The following is an 18,417-nucleotide window of genomic DNA, read 5'->3' as shown; positions in this document are numbered from 1 at the left end:
ACCCTCAGAGAGTTCACCATCTGCTAAGGAAAACAGAGAAAGGAAATTATTTGTGATCATAAGGAGGGTTACAGTGTGCTGTACCCTAGCACCTAACCAGAGAAATTGAACCTAGACCAGGGCTCAGGGAAGGCCTCTTGATGGTTTCACAGAACTTGCAAATGCATAGGAGTAAATTTATCAGTGAGAGAAGAACATATTCTAAGCACTCTGAATAGAGTGTCCAATGAATGAGTAGATGGTGTGTGAGCAGAACTGAGTGAAGGCCGGAAGGAGCACAAGGGTCAAGGGGGAGACAAATAAGCTAGCTTGGATCAGACTTCGGGCAGCTATGTACACCATGGCAAGGGTGACATGGATTTCGATTGCAAGATTTTAAGCAGGGGAGTGGCTGTCCTTGGAAGTCAACGTGAAGCCTCTGAGGATGGCTTTATTCTCAATGGCCTAAGAGCAGAGTCCACACCAGTCCTCAGGCCAATCCTGATCCAAGTGCTCAGCAGTGATTGGCAGAAAGCGTGGGATGTGCAATTGGTTCCGCCCATCGTCCTGTCATTCTGGGTCAACACCGCCGTGCCTTGCTTTCTAACCTCCTCACAGACCTCAGGTTGGGATTGGGTTTCTGACAATGTTTGGAAGAATCCCGTCTTCTTCTACCCTTTGACCTGTCAGCTACCCTATTCTGCCACCTTGCCTCGCTTTAAAGATGGAGATCCTATGTTGGTGTCCCAGGACACTGATTTGTCTGTCAGATGCTCAGCTGTGTGTGGATTTGAGTTCTAGGTCACTTAAATTCATTTCTTTTTTTTTTTTCCTTTTTTTTTTAATGTGTATATTATTGGTGAAATGATTTATTTTTTTTAGTTTTATTTTTTAAAATGTTTATTGGGGAATATTGGGGAACAGGGTGTTTTTCCAGGGCCCATCAGATCCAAGTCAAGTCGTTGTTTCCAACCTAGTTGTGGAGTCGTTTTCAATCTGCTTGTGGAGGGTGCAGCTCACTAGCTCATGTGGGAATCAAACCGGTGACATTGGTGTTATGAGCACAGCACTCTAACCAACTGAACCAACTGAGCCAACCGGCCACCCCAAATTCATTTCTTTTAGCATCTAACTTACAATCAGAATTTCAAAGGAATCATATACAGTTGCTGCCTCTCTTGCTTTGCTTGATTAAGAATGTGTCGACTCTAAAACAATGACTTAATTTCTAGCAACTTATAATTTTGTTCATTCCAGTTGCCTTGATTTCTTTTTCTTTGGAGTTTGCCATGAATGATGGAAATGAAATGTTTGTGTTATCACTGCATGTTCAACTGTTTTTTATTTCTTCTTTAATTTACAGTTCTCTCGTGTACTAAAGAACAGAGCCTGGCCCACCTTTAAACAAGCCAAATCAAAAGTCTCCCCATTGCACAGCAGTGACTTCTGCCCTACCAATTGCCATGTCAATGTGATGGAAGTTTCTTATCCTAAGACATCAACCTCCCTGGGGAGTGCATTTGGTGTTCAGCTGGATAGTAGGAAGCATACTTCTCAGGATAAAGAGAACAAATCTGAGCAAGGTATGTTAGCGTTTGAAACTTGATCAAATCATGAAAAGTCGTGCAGGCAATCATAACTGTTCCCACATTCCTGAAACTGGATAGATCCCTGGTGTGTAAGCAAGTCTGAACATTTATCAAGACAGGATTCCTCACTATTCATCATTTGGATGATGATGCGTGAATGTTTATAGAATGAAAATGGAGTTATTATACGTATGTTAGGCCCTGCTCTTCCTGCTGTGAAAACTGTTAACCTGAAATGGCCCTATAAATGAGAAAAATACAGGGGGAGCAGCTGTAAGAGACGCATAATGTGCTTCTCCACCATCACAGCAGGATGTGATATTGAGATGTATTCCTAACTTGTAATCTCCCCATAAGCTTTGATTCCTGAATTAAACAATTAAACTCAACATTGGATTGGCAACCTATTTTATGTAAGCTCGGGCCTCTCAAATGAGTTGTGCTGGATGGTTACTATAAGCTAAAGGTAGTAAATATTACTGTGGATTGATTCTAACCCCTCAGGGAAGCTGAGCCCTATGGTGTACATTCAGCATACGATTACAACCATGGCTGCCCCCTCGGGCCTGTCTTTGGGACAGCAGGACGGCCATGGGCTCCGGTATTTGTTAAAAGAAGAAGACTTAGAAACCCAAGATATCTATCAAAAACTGCTGTGCAAACTTCAGACTGCACTGAAAGAAGTGGAGATGTGTGTCTGTCAAATAGATGAGTAAGTATTTTATTGATTATACTTTTAACAGTGCCTCATAAAAGAGATGTGGAAAAGGAGACTTTTGAACATCCATCCTTCTCTCTTTAGTTTTTGGAAATGCAGGTAAGAGATTGTTGCTGACCGTATAGATCCTCTTCATTCTAACACCTTGAAAGTGATAAAACATGGCAAAATCAATATATCAATATATATCTATATCTCTCTATATAAATATATATATATATATATATAGTTTAAGGAAGCATTTGATATCAGGGGAAAGATTTTATCATATAGAAAACATTAAATAAGTTTTCACGTGAAAATGTTAAATTGGAAAATGTGATTGAAAGAGTACTGTGTATAGGGATTTCCTGGTAGCCTTTACAAAACATAGCATAATACTTGGTGCATAGGCACTCAATCGATGTTTGGGAAAAATATAAAATATTTTTGTAAATCCTAACGCTCTTCTTAAATGACTAAATCCAAACTTAGGTATCCCTTGGACCAATGACCAATACTTTTTTTCCCACTTCTGATTGAATTAATAGTCTACAAAGCAATAACCCAACTAGCTGTGCCAGTAATTAGAAAGTTTTTACCAAGTAAGACAGTGGAAGTTAATTAGAACTTTTCCAAAGAGATCAATGCTGATTCTTATTTAAGAGTTTGATGCTTTGAGAACAGCCTGGACTTTGTAGGATGATTTTCCACATCATGTGTGGTCAGAAAAGCATGGGATTTGGGGTAGCACAGTTTCTCATGCAAAAAACAGGTGAAAATAATAACACATTAGAAGCTTGTGGTAAAAACTATAAAAGTTATAGTTATAGCAATTCACATAGTATGTAGCAGCATGCTTGCTCATCATTCAAGGGATTGAAATTGGTGAATGTATCCAATGTTGGTAGACTCTAAAAATCGTATGAACACCATTAATTCTCTTTTTTTTTTGTAGCACTGTGAAATTACAGATTTAGATTGCTAGCAGATGTGTGTGTTGTGCAGTTCACACACAGAAACACCATTTCATATTTCCATGGATAATTCAGTTTTGACAAAATATTTAAAACTTATTCTAAGCCCTTTGTTGCAATTAGACATGATACTAATTAAGTCGATTGACACAATCTCTTATTTTACACATCTTTGAAATTTAGACATCAAATTCACCGTATTGGATGCATCACATTTCTATAAGATGGTCTTTAAATATTTACAATTTACTATGCCATTTTTTCCTAATGTTTTAATGCGCTAATATAGAATTAAAATTCTGTTTTCTTATGTCTACTATGCTAGTTTTAAAAATTACTTGTAAGACTTGGTATACACATATGATACTGTGACTGCCCTGTTAACAGAATGAATTAAACAGTTGCAAAGAGAAGCTGGTTTTAAATAACTGTATGATACTTTTGAATTGTCTTAGAATGGCCTTGTTACCTTGTAACAGCAAAATTCATATTTTAGGGCATTATATTTTCCTTTGTTTAATAAATCAGATTTTATTATATGATATGTTCTATATTAGAAACCAGTTTTTTTTTTTTCCCCTGAGGTATTTAGGAAATGGATAGAGGAAGACTTACCATGTTTCCCCGAAAATAAGACCTAGCTGGACCAGCTCTAATGCATCTTTTGGAACAAAAATTAATATAAGACCCAGTATTATATTATATTATACCCGGTATTTATTATATTATGTTATGTTATATATTATGTTATGTTATGTTGTTATGTTATGTTATGTTATGTTATGTTATGTTATGTTATGTTATGTTATGTTATGTTATGTTATATTATGTTATATTATATAAGACCAGGTGTTACATTATATTAAAACAAGACCAGGTCTTATATTAATTTTTGCTCCAAAAGACACATTAGACTTGATGGTCCGGTTAGGTCTTATTTTCGGGGAAACACGGTATTAATGAGGTAATAAATAGTGGCATTGCATCATGTATCCTGGATTTCAAAGGGTTTGGGGAGAGAATCTAGACCAATGCCATATTTCCAATCAGTCCAAGAGTTATTATTCCTACTTTTCAGTTGGGTCCTTTATTCATGGCAGGCTTCTTGACGTGCCTGAGTGGACACTGCCTCTGAGAGGAAGCTTCTAATACGTTAACTACCTAGCACTGCCTGGCAATTGTCCAGGTTGTGTTTGTTTATGTTAATTTTTTCGCTTTTCATTTTTAAGTTCAGCTAATGTAGCTATACTGTGAAAGAAAATGGTTAGAGTCACGGGGCTCCCTTTCCTTGGTTTAAAATGCTTCATATTTAAAGCACTAATTGCAGAAAGGGGTTAAGCCAATTTTATTAACCAAAACTACGTACACTGCTTACCTATTTTTATTTATTTTTTATTTTTTTAAAATTCAAGTTCATTGGAGTGACAATTGTTAGTAAAGTTAGGTTTCAGTTGTACAATTCTGTAATACATCAGCTATAAATCACATTGTGTGTTCCCCACCCAGAGTCAGTTCTCCTTCCATCACCATATATTTGATCCCATTTGCCCTCATCTACCCTCCCTTACCCCCTTGCCCTCTGGTTACCTATTTTTACTTAAGATTTCCCCACTCTGTTCTTCTAAAAGCCTTTACCCAACTGTGCATGCCTATTAAGAAGGTGACATGAAGTGAGCAAATGATTTGAGAAACTTCCTTGGTCTCCTCTGTGTGTTCTATATAATTTAGTTCTAAATATAAATATGTTCCACGTAATTCAATGTGCGGCATAATCACATTAAAGCAGGACAGTTGTCCAAGAGCCTGAATCTCACGTTGCCCTTAGAATTCAGAGATGCTGCAGGGCAGTCGAGCTTGACAAATTATTTGAAAAGCTCGTTACCAAACAATTTTCCCACCATGTAGTAATTATTCTTGGTCAGACATAGATGTCTCTGTAGAGTGGAGAAGCAGATCTCAGATGCTTTGCCAAGTTTTGAGAGAAACTGCCTCACCACATCTCATTGCAAGCCCTTCGAGAAGATATATTTGTTCCTGTGAAAGGGACTGGTGTTGAACTGGTCTTACAACAAAGTCTGGTTACCCCGTCCCTTGGGAATACTTCTAGAAATAATTTTATTTAATACATAGGCATTCCACGAAATCTTCTACTTTGTTCAGATCCAAAGGTTCAACTGGAGATGAATTTGCTGTCTAGTAACATGAAATAAGGTGATGTTATGAATTTGATCAATACTTTGTGATTCCCATTTCATTTGGGGATGCTAAATACTTTTGCCTTGTAATGGGTTATTTTCTAGTTAATGACACTTAGGTACTTAGACATAAGTAAAAGGAAAAATAATTGATGGATAGTTCGAAACCTTTCACAGGATTTTAAAAACACAGGATTTGTGTATTCTCACAGGGAGGAAATGAAGAAAGAGCTTTGGGGGCTATTGAAGATTGGACATTTGGGAACAGACTTCATTTTGCAGGAGCCAGATGCCCAGGAGTGAATGATGAACAAACCACATTGTAGGACATTTAGCGAGCTGGGGGATTACGGATAGGAATGGTAGGGCTGGTGGTGGAATTATCTTTGAGGTTTCCCAAGCATTTTTCTGGTAAATATATAAAAGAGGGCACAGCTTCATAAAAACTAACGTGTTATACACGCTTATGCACCAGGCACAATTATATCATTATATGCACAACTTATTTTGTTTTCACAGTCTCTCTATGATGTGGATTAAAAACCACTGGGACGTGTCACAGATACCTCAGACTTAAATTTGTTCCAAAACTGATTCTAGGTTCATCGTACTCAAATCCATTTCCACCCTTCCAGCATCAAGGTCTTCCCTTTCTCAGTAAAGTATTTCCTGTCTCTTCAGCTTATGAAGCCAAAACCTGGGTATCAGCTTTGATACTTCTCTTTCCTTCCCCTTCCCCTCCAGTACCACATCGAGTTCTGTCAGTTTCTACCTCAGAATGTATCCACCCCAGCACCTTAGACCAAGTCAACCATCATCCCCTCACAAGTGCCCACTGTAGGGGTTTCCAGCTGTGCCTCTCTCTGATACATCCTACATTCAGCAGGTGCCAGAGAGGTTTGTAAAGGTCAGGCTGGTCCCCTGCTTAATCCACTTAATGGCATTCCAATGCAATTACTGTCACGTCCCTGACTGTGGACTGCACAGCCCTCTACGGACTTCTCCTGTCCCCCCTTTCCAAACTCATCTCCTTGAGCTCTATCTGTACTCGCTCTATCTGTACTCGCCTCTTTCTGTGCCTGGAACTTGACAAACTGCCTGGTCAGCCCTGCTCCTGAGGTCTGCATGGCTGGCCTTCTCGGCACGTAAGTGTCAGGCTAATGGCATATGTGTGGAGAGGCTGTACCTAGTTCCCTAGGTCCCTATACAACTGTTTTTTTTTTTTTTTGTTTTTTTACCCCTGTCATTGTCGTGTTCACAGAAAGTCTAAAGCCTCACAGCTAGGTTTCCTTTCTTGTTACTTCTCCATGCCCATCAGGGTCACGGGGTCTTCTTTCCACATTGACTTCACCCAAGTCCAGGCTCATGGAGCGCTCACCAGATGGAATCTCGCTGATTGTCACCGTACAGAGAGGGAGTGAGGCTGACCGCCCACCCAGGCATAATGGCTTTCCCCTAGGAGGGCCCCTTGTCTCCTCCACTCACACTGCATTGGTGAGAGCAAGTCACGTGGTCATTTGTATCCTCACAGGCAAGGTGAGACCTCCCAGTCATGTGCCCAAGAGAACAGGGATGTGTGGACAGCTCTAAGGAGCAGCTTCCTCACTCCAGAGTGTGCAAGATCTGCAGGGAGGAGGCATTCTGCTGAATTTGCAAAGTATATGTATGTCACAGTGTGTCTCACTCATCCCATCTCTAAAATGGGGTTAATAATAATAATACCAACTTCATAAGGTGGTTTTAGGGATTGAATGAATGAATGCCTGTTAAGTTGTTTGCATAGTGACTGGACTAAGAGCTCAGCAAATGTTAGCTATGATGAAGATGAAGGTGATGATGATATTTAAATCTCAATTTAATAGAAAAACACAGATAGGTGCATAGACTGCATATAAAACTCTTCATTAATCTTCAGGAAAAGATTGAGCTGGAATGGCAGGCTGCTCAAGGTTTTAATTCAGAATTAATGGACCTAGAGCATAAGAGCAAAAGTAAAGGAAAATGTTTCTGCATGCACAAACATTAAGTTTGATGCCCTGTTTTTGCTTTTAAGAATCTAGAAATTTTATGCAACATGTGGTGTCAAAAACACTGTTTTACTAGCATTTTTGTTTTGTTTTGTTAGCTTAACCCTTGTTCCCACAGGATCAGAGCAAGCATGATTGCAGCTGTTTACAATGAAAAGCAAACGTGTGAATATAATCCATATAACTTTGAAAGAAATGTTTATGCTTAGCCTCATGGCTTCTAATTTAAAAGTTGCGTAGAATGCAGAGGACTCCTTGCAGGATGAAAACTCCTGCACCTGTCCTCTGTGATAGTCAGAGTTCTTCCATCTGCCTGTGCAGTGTGGAGCTTGGGTAATTGGAGTTAGTTTGATGTTTTAATCTGTTGAATGGAGGGAGGGAATACGTACATAATCTGTTTTACAAGACATAAAGTATCCTTCCAATAGAAAAACTGCGTTTAAAATAATTCTTAGCCTCGCAGGGCCTTGGGCAATGTAACATAGATTCCTGATTTTCACTTGTGTCTAAAAAACTTTAAACCATCAAAATGTTATTCCAGTATCGTCTCACACTGAGATCCTGCCTGACCACACTATTTGAATTTGCAATTCTGGCTTCCTTCCCTCTTTATTTTTCTCCTTGACATTTGTCACCATCTGATGTACTACACAGTTTACTTGTTTATTGTTTGTTTCCTTCCAGGAGAATTTACGCTTCTAGAGGGCAGGGGCTTTTGTTCATTCTATAAACTGCTATATCCACAGCACTGAGTACAATGCATAGGACAATAAATATGTCTAATTAATTACTTAGTAAAACCAGTTTATAAATCTTTACTCAGTGTACAGCATTGGGTTTGATATTATGGAATATATGTATGAGTGGTATAAGACATTTTCATGGATATTTAAGCACATTTAGTGTTCGGTTTAATATTTGGGTAGCACTGTAAAGTTTCCCAGGTATTTGCGTATGGTGGTGGCAATGGCTGGGGGAGAAAGTTGACACCCATTATGTACCAGGAATATGTTGTTTTCATTTTATTCTCTCAGCAATCCTGTGGGCTAGATATTCTTATAATTCCCATTTCATAGCTGCCAGAGAGACTATCCCAGCTTAGCTATCATAACAAAGCTGATAAGGTAAGAGACCCAGGATTGGAACACAGCCTTCTAGTCCAAATTGTGTGCTATTTCTATTACTTATTCTGAGAGAAACAAGTGAAGTTTTCATGACAGGCTTTTTATACAGGAGGGTATTTACTCTACGTGAAACATAGACGTACTTTAGACATATTTATAAGCCTATCATGGCAACACGAAATGTAGTTATCTGTACCAGCCAGTTTGAAAATGTGCATTTATTCTTTCTTTTTATTATCACCATGCAGCCTTCTGTCTTCGATAATGTATTCTCCTAAATTAGAACGTAAGACGTCAGAGTGCATAGTCCCAACAGACAGTGACAATGAGAAGGGAGAGAGAAACAGCAAACGAGTCTGTTTTAATGTGGCAGGCGATGAGCAGGAAGACTCAGGTCACGACACCGTCAGCAACAGAGACTCGTACAGGTATTTCATTCATTCCTCAAACTCATTTCATCAACAGTCACCCGTGATGCTGTGTTTTCCACAATGGTCTTGAAGACATTTTTGGATTATTGTGTTTGTTTATTACTCTTACAGAGTAGCCTCTTACCCACACCAGACAAAGCATAGTAAGGCAACGTAACCTTTTGAATTCTTCCCTTTTCTTATCTGAGTCATGGGGGAAAAGCATTTTCTCTAGCGGTGTGGACTTAATTTGGGATTGTGTCATGTGTGTAGCACATAAGCAAATTGTGTCTATGTTAACATTTTTCAAATACCTGTTTCTGATTATGGGACAGGTGGCTAGTAAGGAAAAGTTCTTTTTGTCTTGTTTCTCCCCTTTCTTCTTATATTCTGTGTCCCAAGCTAATTGGACTAATCTCACTTGCTCACCTCCATGACCTGCTTTGGGTATTTTTCCTTCTGACGCATGCCTTCTGTGGAATTTTGGTAGGGCTGTTGTAACCAAGTACTAAGAACTGGGTGGTTTAAGCGATAGAAATTTACTTATTATCCACAGTTCTGGTGCTAGAAGTCCCAAATCAAGATGTCAGCTGGGTTGATCCCTTCTGAGGGCTGAGAGGGGGTGATCTGTTCCAGGCTTCTCTCTCTGGCCTGTAGGATGGCCGTCTTCTCCCTCTGTCTCTTCACATCCTTTTCCTTCTAAGCCAAGCATGTCTCTGTGTCCAAATTTCCTCTTCTTAATAAGGACACTGGTCACACTGGACTAGGGCCCAGCTTAATGACCTGATTTTAACTTGATTACCACTGTAAAGACCCTCACTCCAAATAAGGTCACATTCTGGGGTCCTGAGTGTTAGGCTTTAGTGTAAGAATTTGGGGGGGACACAGTTCAACCCATACAGCATCCAACCTCTATTGTCGTCTTCCTACCAGACTCTCAAATGATGGCTCCTTAATTGCAAGTGGCTTTTTCTCCTTTGAATCCTTGTATCACCTGAAACCTCACTGAGGACTGTTGTAACCTGACATTTACCGTGTTGCCCCGAAAATAAGGCCAGATCTTATATTAATTTTTGCTCCAAAAGACGCATTAGGGCTTATGTTTCATGCTGAAAAATCATGCTAGGGCTTATTTTCTGGTTAGGTCTTATTTTCGGGGAAACATGGTATGCTGTGTTCCCCTTCATCATCTCCTGTTTTATTTACAGTAATTGAAGACAACAACTCTCTTATTCATGCTTATTTATTACACAGTGTTTTACAATCAACACATATTAAGTAATTATTATTTAAAGTTATTCCCAAAAGAGATGTTTAGTATACACCAAGAGATAACATTAAAAACATATTTTTACCAGACAAGTCGGGGAACAGAACAATCTGACATAATTCCCACCACAATCCTGGGTGGTAGGTTCTGATATTAACTCCATTTTACAGGTAAGAAAGCTGAGGCCCACTGGACTTACCTAATTTACCTATGAAACCGGTGGTCTAGCTCACAGTTTGTCTCTTAACCACTCTACTATTCCAATTTCTATGTGAAAAGAATTTTAACGAATACATACGAGTTAATTATTCCTAGATATATAATATTATATTACACAGATGAACTACTTTTACCATTTCATTTTCTTTCAGCTTCAAGGATACCAATATGCTCTTTAATAGCATGTGGTTTAATAGCATGTGGTTTCTCTCCAGCGGGAAATTGCATGTCTAAAAATACTTTCTTACCTCAACGTCTAGTTATCGAGTAATTAAAGTTGCCCTCACAGTCTTCCTCCAGGCGAAAATAGAATTTTCCAATGTCAGTTTAAAGTTAAATAAGTCATTTTTACTTATTATGAGAGGACAAAAATATGTAATCTCCTGCACTATTTCGGAAATCCATACTATATCCGTTCACACACAACCATCTTAAACCTTCTTTCTTTTGACATTCAGCATTATTGAACGTTTATTTACAAGGCGCACGTTCTGTGCTGAACTTTGACGTGCCGGCCATCCCTGAGGGAGCTCAGAGTGCCATGGAGAAGTTATAATTTCAGCTTCCAAAAAGGGTTGAAAGGCAGAGATCATGATACAGAACTTGGTCTCTATTCACAAATAAACTCCACGCATGTGCCATCAAACAGATTATAAAGAATTTGAAGTTTGGTTTGACTCCTATTTTTATAATTATACATTTAACAACTTTTTCTAACTATGCATTTGTTTAAACATTCATTGAGAATTAGACTATATGGCATAAAAAATGGAAATAGGATTGACTTTAAAATACATACTTTTAAAAAAGTAAGATGAACTGTGGCAGGCGAGTTTACCTTTCTCATAATTCTCTGTAAAACATACTAATAAATAGAATTGTGACATAGTGAGTTTATCTAATAAGAAATCACCGGGAAACTTTGGCAAATGGACTTTGACAGTAACACGTAACTCCCTCTTTTCAGCGACTGCAACAGCAATAGGAATTCAATCGCCTCCTTCACTAGCATTTGCAGCAGCCAGTGCAGCTCGTATTTTCACAGTGATGAAATGGACTCAGGTGCGTTTCCTGAATGAGGAATTTGTACTTCTCGATGTGTGTTCTATTGGACACACTTCCAAGGGTTAACTTGTTTGATCCTTACATGTGTGTTTACCTTTTATCCGTCGTTCTTGGTGACCTCACATACTACGTTTCAGATTTATGTGCTTGATAAAAACAGATTTATGTGCATTACAAAGAAATGAGACAAATAAAGTTTTTCGTTATCTTAACATATGGTTTATGATCTTTCTGTGGTATTATGAAGGATGTAGGTACACAGGAGGCAAGTTTTATTGAAACGCTAGGCATGGTGGATTGGGTGTGGAGGTAGGAAGGCCTTTGAAACTAAGGACTTTTAAAACAGTAGATGCAACAGAAATGGCTTTTAAGTGGGTGAAGGGGGCGATGGGTATGGGGGCAGGGGTGGTTAATGAGAAAAACACTGATATAAATATAACTATTTTGTTTTGTGTGTGTTATGAAAGATTTTCCATCTAATTAGGAAAAATCTTAATTTTTAAATCTGCAGTGTATTTCAACTGTTCAACCATTAGTAAAACATACCATCTGAAAGAATTATTAACACAGAGTACCGCAGTGGTCTTTCTGTGATACTCTGTGAGTGGTCTTTCACCTCAGTTTCCAAGCATCAGTAATCTGATATCTTAAGAGCTATTAAATCTTTTAGAATTCATTTTCTGAACATGAGAACTAATGTACAGAATAAGAGCTCATGTTTAAATGTTTTTTATTTTATTTATTTTAAGATATTTTGCAATGTTCAATGTAAGATTAATGGGTATTTTGTTGTTGTTGTTTTTTGTTCTTTTGATATCTAGGTGATGAACTTCCCCTGAGTGTTCGCATTTCTCATGAAAAACAGGATAAGATACATAGCTGCCTTGAGCATCTTTTCAGCCAGGTATGATTGGGACAGTTGGTAATTTTTCTACAGACTAACCTATCAGGAATCTGTTTTTCAGATGTATTGAAAAGAGCTTGTGATCTGTTCCTCCACCCACTTTACCTCAATTTCCACAATTTAAAATGGGATAAAGATTTTTTTAGCCAACTAACCCAAAGGATTGTTGTGAATTTCAAGTATTTTACAATCTTTGGAAAGTTATAAAGAGTTATACACAGGACTTATTCTTTTTATTGTTTGTTTATTTGTGGGTTTTCAGAATCCCTTATGACATTTCTTGCTCAACTTTATTACTAACTTCAAAAAGCACAAGATTGTCTCATGTGGGTGTTTTATAGTCTTAAAACATTTATATCCATAACCAAAATTTACAGTGTAGAAGCTTTTACTACCTTAAAAGGTATTTCAATAACTTTTAGGTTTTTTTATTTAAATAATTCTAGAACTTTTACTTGTTTTTGTGAAGTGAATTTATACTTTGTATTAATATATAGTAGGATAATAAGAAATGTCATTGCAAATGTTATTAGGTGAGTTTATAGGAATATTTTATTTAAAGTAGATTTCACAGGAATCATGAGATTTCAAAAGTAATTGTTGCTTTATGAAAAAAAAAATTTTGTAAGCTTTACTCTCTAAAATATATACAAAGGGTGCCAAAAAAATGTATACACATCTTAAGAAAGGAAAACAAAACTGTATTAAAATTATGCTGTGGTAACCACTTTGAGCACCTCTTGTAATTGCAGAAGTCAAATGTGACTTGTATTTATCTTTTGTTGTTGGTTTATATTGAGTACTACAATTTTAATACAATTTTTTCCTTTCTTAAAATATGCATACATTTTTTTTTGGCACCCTCTGTGTTATGTATTGTGTAACTCTGAATGTAACTGTCAGATATCTCTGTTGTTTTGCTAGGTGGATTCCATTACTAATCTCCTAAAAGGGCAAGCTGTTGTGAGAGCCTTTGAGCAAACCAAGTACCTCACCCCAGGTCGAGGATTACAAGGTACAGTTTAAAAAGTAACTATTAGAAGCCACTGGGAAACAACGTATGGTCATGAAGCAAAAGCAAAATATAAGAAGAAAAGTTCTGGTTACTTATGTTTCATAATTTCCTTAATACTACTTTTATTTTTGTAATGTTTGAGTATGTGTAAAAAAACGGTGTAAGACCTTTTCAGTTTCTTTGTAAGTTAAAAGGTTTAATGCCAGAGTGAATGGAAATGAGTTCATTGAAGAAACGTAAGTGTCCAGTTGCTTTACCTGAAACCAAGCTCCCAGTGGTAGGGAAGGGGGTTTGGGAATGTCAGGGGGCAGACAGAACAGTCAAACACAACAGTACCTAGAGCTGCCATTTTCTGACATCTAGTTTAAGATGTTGAAAGTATAGTTTTCATCTAAGTTTGCTCCTTTGTTTAGACATTTGTGAGAAAATAATACATTAAAGTTTGACATTTTAGATTTAGCACGTTTTCTTTTGTGATATAGCTCAAGAAATTACCTCCATGACAATAACTTAGAACGATGGCCGCAAAAACAAGAGAATTCTGAAGTTGACAGGCTTGTTAACTGGTAAATAGTTGAGAATTAAGAGAGATTTTTTGTGTTTATTTAGAATTTCAACAGGAAATGGAACCAAAGCTGAGTTGTCCAAAAAGGTTAAGACTTCACATCAAGCAGGACCCTTGGAATCTTCCCAGCAGCGTCCGGAATCTTGCTCAGAACATCAGAAAATTTGTTGAAGGTCAGTATGAAAAGCAGAGAACATCGCATGACATTAGGAACAATCATTTAAAAACCCATTAAAACCAAAAATTCAGTAACGCCCTGATTATTTTTTGCAATATTTTGTGTTATCAGGAAAATAAAAGGATTGCAAAGACTGAGGGAGGAAGAGAGAAAGAAGGAATAAGGTTGCAAAACCTTGCGTTCCAAGGATCTAAATGATCTATATCATGGAGAATATTCTCGGGAAATTAAATAAGGACTCATGTTTGTGAAGACAAATGGAACATGGGGAGAGTTTCATATTTTATAATATCAAACAATATTAGAAAAATTTCTAAAGGATTCACAAAAAGGCATGCAGCTAACTTTTATGGAAAGTCTAAAAAATCAATTGTGAATCTTTGTGCGAATTAAAATAATTCCATAGGTGGCATCATCCATTTTTAATTTTCTTCTAAAGTACTTGTTTCGTGAGTAAGTTGATTCTTACTCACGACCATAACATTGTTTCCTCAACATCCTGTAATTGGTACAACCTGTGATTGGAGACATAAAACTTTGTGACAACTCCAGTAAGTTTGATTGCATGCTGTTTAGGGTCAGTTATTAAGTAGACAAGTCTGAGAGTTTCCAACATGATTATGGTGAAAAAAATGAAATGAGAATTTTCTTTCATTTAAAAAAAAAGTCTAATTCAGTGGTTTCTATTTTCTGCCCAATATTAGGCCAGTGGTTGGCAATATTTGGAGACACATTTTGGTTGTCACAATTGTGGGTATGCTACTGGCGTCCAGTGGGTAGAGGCCAGGGATGCTAATAAACTTTCTGCAGTATATAGGATAGTCCCTCACAACAAAGAAGTATTTGGCCCAAAACGTCAATAGTGCTAAGGTTGAGAAACCTGTACAATAAATAGTATGCTTGTGTTTAAATTTTTATCCCAAGTTTTGTATGTCAGTTGGATGAGGTGAATAATATTTAGCAAAATTACAGCATAACCCCAGTCACTACCATTATTTTAGGGTAAATTAGAGTTATATACTGTTGAAAAAACAAAATGCAACTGAGCATATTTGAAGATCTACTTGAGTTTATTAAGTGATTCATGAATCAGGTAGCATCCCGTCTATCAACTAGAATAGGCTCAAAGGGGGTTGTACAAAGCGGAAGGTTTTTATAGGAAGAAGGTGGGGCAAGGGAGCTATAGACAAAAGAAAAAATATAATTATATTTAGACCAGGACATATTCCTTTGGGGAAAAGGGAATTTCAAGGGTTTTTATCATGCATGTTGCCTCTTCTTTCTATGGGGGCTGGGGAGGGTCCACTCAACAGAAAACCTTACTGGTGCTTGACCAGAAAATTCCAGACTGGTTGATTAAGGCTATGTTTCCAGGGAAGGTTGAAACAGCAAAGTCAGGTATTAAATTTAGGTTTGGTATCATGGGCTTTAGCACAAGTGACACATTTTGGGCCTGTGGTTTTTCTCTTTAATAGTACTTTCCTGACAAAAGACAGATCTTAAACTCAACAGAGTCTGAGTTTGTAGCTTAACTCCTTTGGGCCTCAGTTTCTTTATTTCTTTGGGCCTCATTTCTTCATGAATGGCAGAGATGACTTACACGTTCTGTGATTATTAAGTCTTCTGCCTAGAAACATACTCAAATATAACAGCTTAGGTATTGTTAGATATCAATAGGAAAGGAGTTTGTACAGTTACGGAAAACTCCGAATAAATCACAGCAATTCTATTGTGTAGTGAAATCTTTTGTTCTTGGCAGCTGGATTTTTTGGCTATAATTTTATTTTATAGCTAAAATAGTGATTACTTGTGACACATTATAACATTACATTTAAAACTCCCCAAAATAATGAACAGTGAAAATGATAATCATATTTTTAAAGACTGTTAGGCTTAAGGAATTTGGGCATATACTTTACCGAGTAAAGGGTGTATTTTTTCTGAACAGATGCCAGAATCATAGCACTCCTAAAAGTTAAAATTCGTAAATATACATGCAGTTGTTCTCATCATCTTTGAGTTTTTTTCACATTTTATTTAGTTTAAAGTAAATGAAATATTGATTAGGAACAGAGAAATCCTTGAGCCTTTTCTTGATTTGTTATTTGAAAGAACTTTACCTTTAAGATATAAATTTCTTTTTTATTTTTTTATTTTTTTTAAATTTCTTTTAATGCAGGATAAAAAGCTTAATTTTTAAAAAGGTATTCATTTTGAGAATCTTACATTTTCATCTTAAGTCTTTTGTACACTTAGTATCTCATAACCCAATAAACAGCAATAGGAGTGGCAGCTATCTATACATATTGATTGAGAGACGTTGAATATGGGCCAGACACAGTTATGGGAGCCCAGCAGCTGGTTGAGCATAGTTGGATTTGCTGAGAGTCCTGTCAGTGGCATGGAGAGGGCTCTTTGCAGAATTTAAGTTGCACTCCTGGTTGCAGGTTTCAGTGAGAGGTAGTTACTCTTTGGATCAGAGCTGTGATTGTCACTATAATGAGTCTTAAAAACATAAATAAACAATCACTAATTCAGTTCAATGGACCAGTCAAAGGAGAGGGCAAGCTGCCATTTCCTGGCAATCTGTTTGGTGTCTAATCCTGCATATGGGATGGGGGTGTGGGGAAAAACACACATCAGAATTGGTGACACAATTCTACCCACCATCACCCTAAATTATACAAAAATTATACATATTCCTTTCAAAATCTCCCATTTTTCAGCAACCTACTCTTTTCATTTTTTCTCTTTGTCACAATATCTTAAAGAGCTTTTCTTCTTCTTTTTTTAAATCAAAAGTCTCTTCAATTTTTGCCTTTTCTTTATATACCTCAGTAATTGGAATAGTTTTTGAACTAATCCCAATCTCCATCATTTCTTATTTACACATACTAGCTTCATCTTCCTAAAATATCATGTTCATAATTTTGGTACCCTGTCTCAGAGCCGTATAGTGATTTTTGTGTTAGGAAAGTCCAAAGTCATCAGTCTGATGTTGCAGCCATTTTTCAATGGGGCTTTCCAGTTAGTTGTATCTCAATCCTAGTCTCTTAATGATATTGTAAGATCTTGTCCATGCTAGACTGTTGGATATTTGGTACTCATTCTCTACTATATTTTCTTGCTAGCACTATTTTTCATTCTTAGAATATGTACCTACTCCCTTGACAACATAACTTAGAAATGTTTTTTTCTTAAACATTTTGAGGCTTACTTAGAATTCTATACCAAATTTAGCTAGAGTGAGATTACAGTAATAACAGTGATTCACAGGTGCACAGCACTTTAAAAAATTTTTCAAGGTTTTTAATATATATCCCCATTTATTTTTCCTACACAGACCTATAAAAATAGATAAGACAGATGTTATCACTTATGAATGAGCAAGTTGAGACTCAAAGTAGTTGAGCAATTTTTTAAAGACCATAAAGCTAGTATATAGCGTATGGATCTCTGAATCTTAGTGCAATGTACGTTTCTGCCTCTGAAATCCTTTTGTTATTGCAGTCTCACTTGTAAAATTCAATGTCCTCTTAAGTATTTCCTGCATTTCTTGTAGGTTAATTCTGTTGCTGACTATTGTGAGCCAGTCTAGAATAGGATACAACCTAACTTTTGTTATTCCCCATAATCTTGGCCATGTAAAAGAACTCTGTAAGTTTTTATATTTACCTAGTGCGAGTAAACCATCTGCCAACTGGAAGTAAATGAACACATAGCTCATTGGACAGATAGCAATGAGTATGAAACATTTGTGATTGGCCTTGTTTGGAGACGGGGTGGAGATGAGTATTTGGAAATACTTAGTATTTTTATGTCCTTTAGGGTAGTGTCTTGATGTATAAATAGGAAAGGACGACAATGTATATTCTACATAATGTATAAATCTATGTAAATTTATATAAACTGTAATTCTAATATATAATGCATAATATGATATACGTAATTGTATATAAAGGTTGTATATGCATACATAGTTTTTAAAAGTTTAAATAACTAAGGAAAAGTACTGTTTGACAGTTTATTGATCAAGACTGTAGGAGTTCAGAGAATGCTATGCGAGCGATAGCAGCTAAGGATGAACTATTTGAATTATGTTTCATAGGCTCATATTCAGATCTGGGAGACATTTTAGGGTCCTGAGCAATGGGTAGAATTTATATAAGTTGGTAGGAAAGAATAACATTTCAAATGAGTGGA

General features: G+C 36.9%; 1 protein-coding gene across 1 annotated transcript in view; it reads left to right on the top strand.

The window, feature by feature from the left end:
- Positions 1 to 18,417, top strand: part of PREX2 (phosphatidylinositol-3,4,5-trisphosphate dependent Rac exchange factor 2) — a 234,360-nt gene that overhangs the window by 139,226 nt on the left and 76,717 nt on the right. The window contains exons 24-30 of the mRNA XM_019726246.3: positions 1,343 to 1,562; positions 2,073 to 2,280; positions 8,837 to 9,016; positions 11,455 to 11,549; positions 12,374 to 12,456; positions 13,381 to 13,471; positions 14,081 to 14,209. Of these exons, the coding sequence (XP_019581805.3) occupies positions 1,343 to 1,562; positions 2,073 to 2,280; positions 8,837 to 9,016; positions 11,455 to 11,549; positions 12,374 to 12,456; positions 13,381 to 13,471; positions 14,081 to 14,209 (1,006 nt within the window). The remainder of the gene's footprint in view (positions 1 to 1,342; positions 1,563 to 2,072; positions 2,281 to 8,836; positions 9,017 to 11,454; positions 11,550 to 12,373; positions 12,457 to 13,380; positions 13,472 to 14,080; positions 14,210 to 18,417) is intronic.

Source organism: Rhinolophus sinicus, chromosome 7 (genome assembly GCF_057876585.1).
Source record: "Rhinolophus sinicus isolate RSI-liver-muscle chromosome 7, RSI-T2T, whole genome shotgun sequence".
Classification (NCBI taxonomy): domain Eukaryota; kingdom Metazoa; phylum Chordata; class Mammalia; order Chiroptera; family Rhinolophidae; genus Rhinolophus; species Rhinolophus sinicus.
Note: the sequence above shows the minus strand (reverse complement) of the source record. Positions and strands in the feature narration are given on the sequence as shown.